Below are 3,033 nucleotides of genomic sequence, written 5' to 3'. Positions count from 1 at the left end.
GTGAATACAGGCTGCTACTGCGTCCGGAGGCAACCGTGAAAAAAAGCCTAGAGGAGTAAACCTCAATAAAATAATCCCCACTATCACGGTGGAAGGCATCGTGCCAAAGATATGAGAGATGCGAGGGTTAGAGCATCACAAACGATCCCTTCGGGATACCTGGCGACCTCCCGAAGAACCTAGCCTTAACGTGGTAAGGGCGCACTGCCACGTCGGACGCGTAGCACGTCCCGACTCGTGGGAATTCATATGAATAAAACCAACTCAAAAAAACCTAAAGGAAAAAATAACGACGACCAAAGGCAAAAGGACAATGACGACGCATTAATTAGTAAAATTGAGAATAGGGAAGAACAGTCGCAAGACGGCACAATAGATGAAGATGAGCTGAGAAAGTTTGAAAGGGAATTGCTACAACGGCACGATCAACAGCCTAAACTAAACAGGTCGGGTGCCATAAAGCACTCGACACTTGTAGGGGAAGAAATTAATACAAGAGAAGAAGAAGAAAAAGAGGAGGAAGAGGAAGATCCCTCGGTGAAAATCCTGGAAGCGAAAGCCTTCACAGAAAGTCACGATGAAAAAACGGAAGAAGAAAGGGGAGGAACTTGGGAAGATATAGAGGAGAGTGTTTTAACAGCCTTCTTGTTCGACGAAGAGGACAGAAGAGAAATGCAGCAAATGAAAAAAAGAAAAGGGGACAGCCTTGAGATAAATGAAAAATTCAAAAAAGAAAAACTTGAAGAAAGCAAAAAATATCCAGAAGAAACCGACAGGGAAAAGGTCCAACGGAAAATGAAACAAATACTCGATATACTTAATACAGAAGGCCCAATAGAGGACGAAAGAATAAGAATGAAAAAACTCATAGGGGAAATTAACTCTATGCAAAACAGAAAAATTAGCCCAAATCAAACAACACAAGGGGAGGAGAAAAATATAAGATGCGAACAATGTAAAATTAAGATCGAGCAAGAGAGACAAAGAAAAGAAACAGAAAAAATAATAGGAATTGTAAACAAGGGAGGAGACATAGACACCTTTAGTCAAATCCACGAGAAGAAATGGGAGGACAAGGTGTTTGAAAAAACGAAGTGGGAACATGGGGGACTGCAAGAGACAATTGAAAAAAAAGAATGCATAATAATAACTAAAAACGAAATAAAAGACGGAGGGGTAGAGGGCGTCATAAGAACGCTCAGGGAAGAAGTAGCAGAAATCATTGAGGAATGCAAAGTGGGCGACATAGAGTACATAGAAAATGTAAAGAAAAGCTCTATGGCCAACCAAAGGAGGCAGTGGTACACATATGTAACCAAAGTGGGTGAACAGGGAATGTATGAAATGGCTGTAAAGGCCATAAATATAATAAAAAAAAGGGAGAAGCCCCCGGAAACCGTTAGAGTCATCGTTAACAACGAGATAAATAAGGAAGATGTGCGAAAAGCTCTCGAATTTGTGGGGAGAAAAGAAAATATAGTATGGGAAATAGTTATCAGAGGGAAGGAGATGGATAAAGGGGAGAGGCATGAGCAGGAAGAAGCGCTCCTAATCAAAACGGGGGGGAAATCATACACTGATGTATTAAAAGAGATGAATCAGAAAATTGATATAGGGAAGATTGGCTTAAAAGTAAATAGGCTAAAAAAAACAGAAGGGGGAGACATCCTCGTAAAACTAAAGGGGAAGGGAGCAGCGGAGAAACTGAAGAAGGAGATGGACAGTAAAATAACGGGAATGAGCATGGCTGTTCGGAAGAAAGAAAATTATTTTTCCATCACGGCAATAGACCCTGGGTTTACAGAAGAACAGCTAATAAGCGCGATAACAACATATACCGGTATCCCCGAGGACGAAATAGATGTCAAAACGCTACGTATAAATAGGCATGGGGAACAGGTGGCGACCATAGCCGTACGCCCCTCAAAAGCAGAAGAGCTACGGAGGTATAGAACGATAGTAATAGGTTGGGTTATATGCCCCATAATGGAACGCCATACGCCAGTAAGGTGTTATAAGTGCCTCCATTATGGTCACAGCACCTATGAGTGCACAGGGGAGAGCAGGGTAGCATGCTGCTACAACTGCTTTAAAAACGGGCATACAGCGGTGCAGTGTAGCAGCACTGCGTACTGCTTAACTTGTAAGGAAGAGGGTCATAGAATGGACCGCATGACATGCCCAGCCTATAGGGCGTGGGTGTACGGCAGGGGAGGGGAAAGGGAACCCATAAAACATTAAAAGAAACAAAAGCGAAAGGGTGAGAAGTGGTTTCCTGATGAACGGAGGTGGGTCCGTATACAGCCCACCAGTGAAACAGGAAATCACCTTTTATAGGGTAAATTTATCGATTTTAATCATACATATTTTTATTTATTTATTTAATTTATTTGAAAATTTTATCTATACACATTTTATTTATATAAATTTTATTTATATAAAATTTAATTTCACATATAATTTTAAAAAACTTAGTGTGTTGTGTATTGTCCAGTATACCATTTTAATCTTTTATTTATTTATTTACCTATTTATTCATTTTATATTTACACCTTTATTTTATTTATATTTATTGTGTTCAATATATACAAACGGATACGGGTCAACTCTCTAGGGAACTGAACCAAAAATGAACCTCAAGGATCAACCTGGTATAAGGATAATGCAGGTGAACGTGGGCCGCGCAAAACGGGCACACGATCTCGTCCACGCGAAAGCCTGCACGCTAAAAATAGACTTACTCATCGTCCCGGAACCTAACAAAAAAATAACGTCGGACGGTGGCTGGGTGCAGGATACAAACAAAAACGTGGCGGTGCTCTTCAGAAATAAAGATCTTGGCGTGCGTGGCATAGTCAGGGGCGGAAATTATATTCTCATTAAGATGAAGGATTTTTGTCTCCTGGCATGCTACATATCTCCAAACATACCCATCAGAGACTACAAACAAAAAGTAGATGAAATAATGAGCATCGCTACAAGAGAGAAGCAAATAATGATTGTCGGGGACATCAACGCAAAATCTAGGTCATG

At 40.7% G+C, this 3,033-nt stretch overlaps 1 protein-coding gene across 1 annotated transcript; it reads left to right on the top strand.

Annotated features, from left to right (window-relative positions):
• The first annotated feature begins 249 nt into the window (after positions 1 to 249).
• Positions 250 to 2,241, top strand: LOC126891365 (golgin subfamily A member 6-like protein 22). Its single transcript, XM_050660544.1, has one exon. It carries the CDS (start codon positions 250 to 252, stop codon positions 2,239 to 2,241), a length of 1,992 nt encoding a protein of 663 aa, XP_050516501.1.
• Positions 2,242 to 3,033: the final 792 nt, after the last annotated feature.

The sequence above is a fragment of the Diabrotica virgifera genome, chromosome 1 (assembly GCF_917563875.1).
Source record: "Diabrotica virgifera virgifera chromosome 1, PGI_DIABVI_V3a".
Lineage (NCBI taxonomy): Eukaryota > Metazoa > Arthropoda > Insecta > Coleoptera > Chrysomelidae > Diabrotica > Diabrotica virgifera.
The sequence above is the reverse complement of the archived record's forward strand: the minus strand, read 5'-3'. Positions and strand labels throughout refer to the sequence as shown.

Excerpts from the sequence above, each read along its gene's own strand:
- LOC126891365 (XM_050660544.1), top strand. The coding sequence starts at position 250 with ATGAATAAAACCAACTCAAAAAAACCTAAAGGAAAAAATAACGACGAC.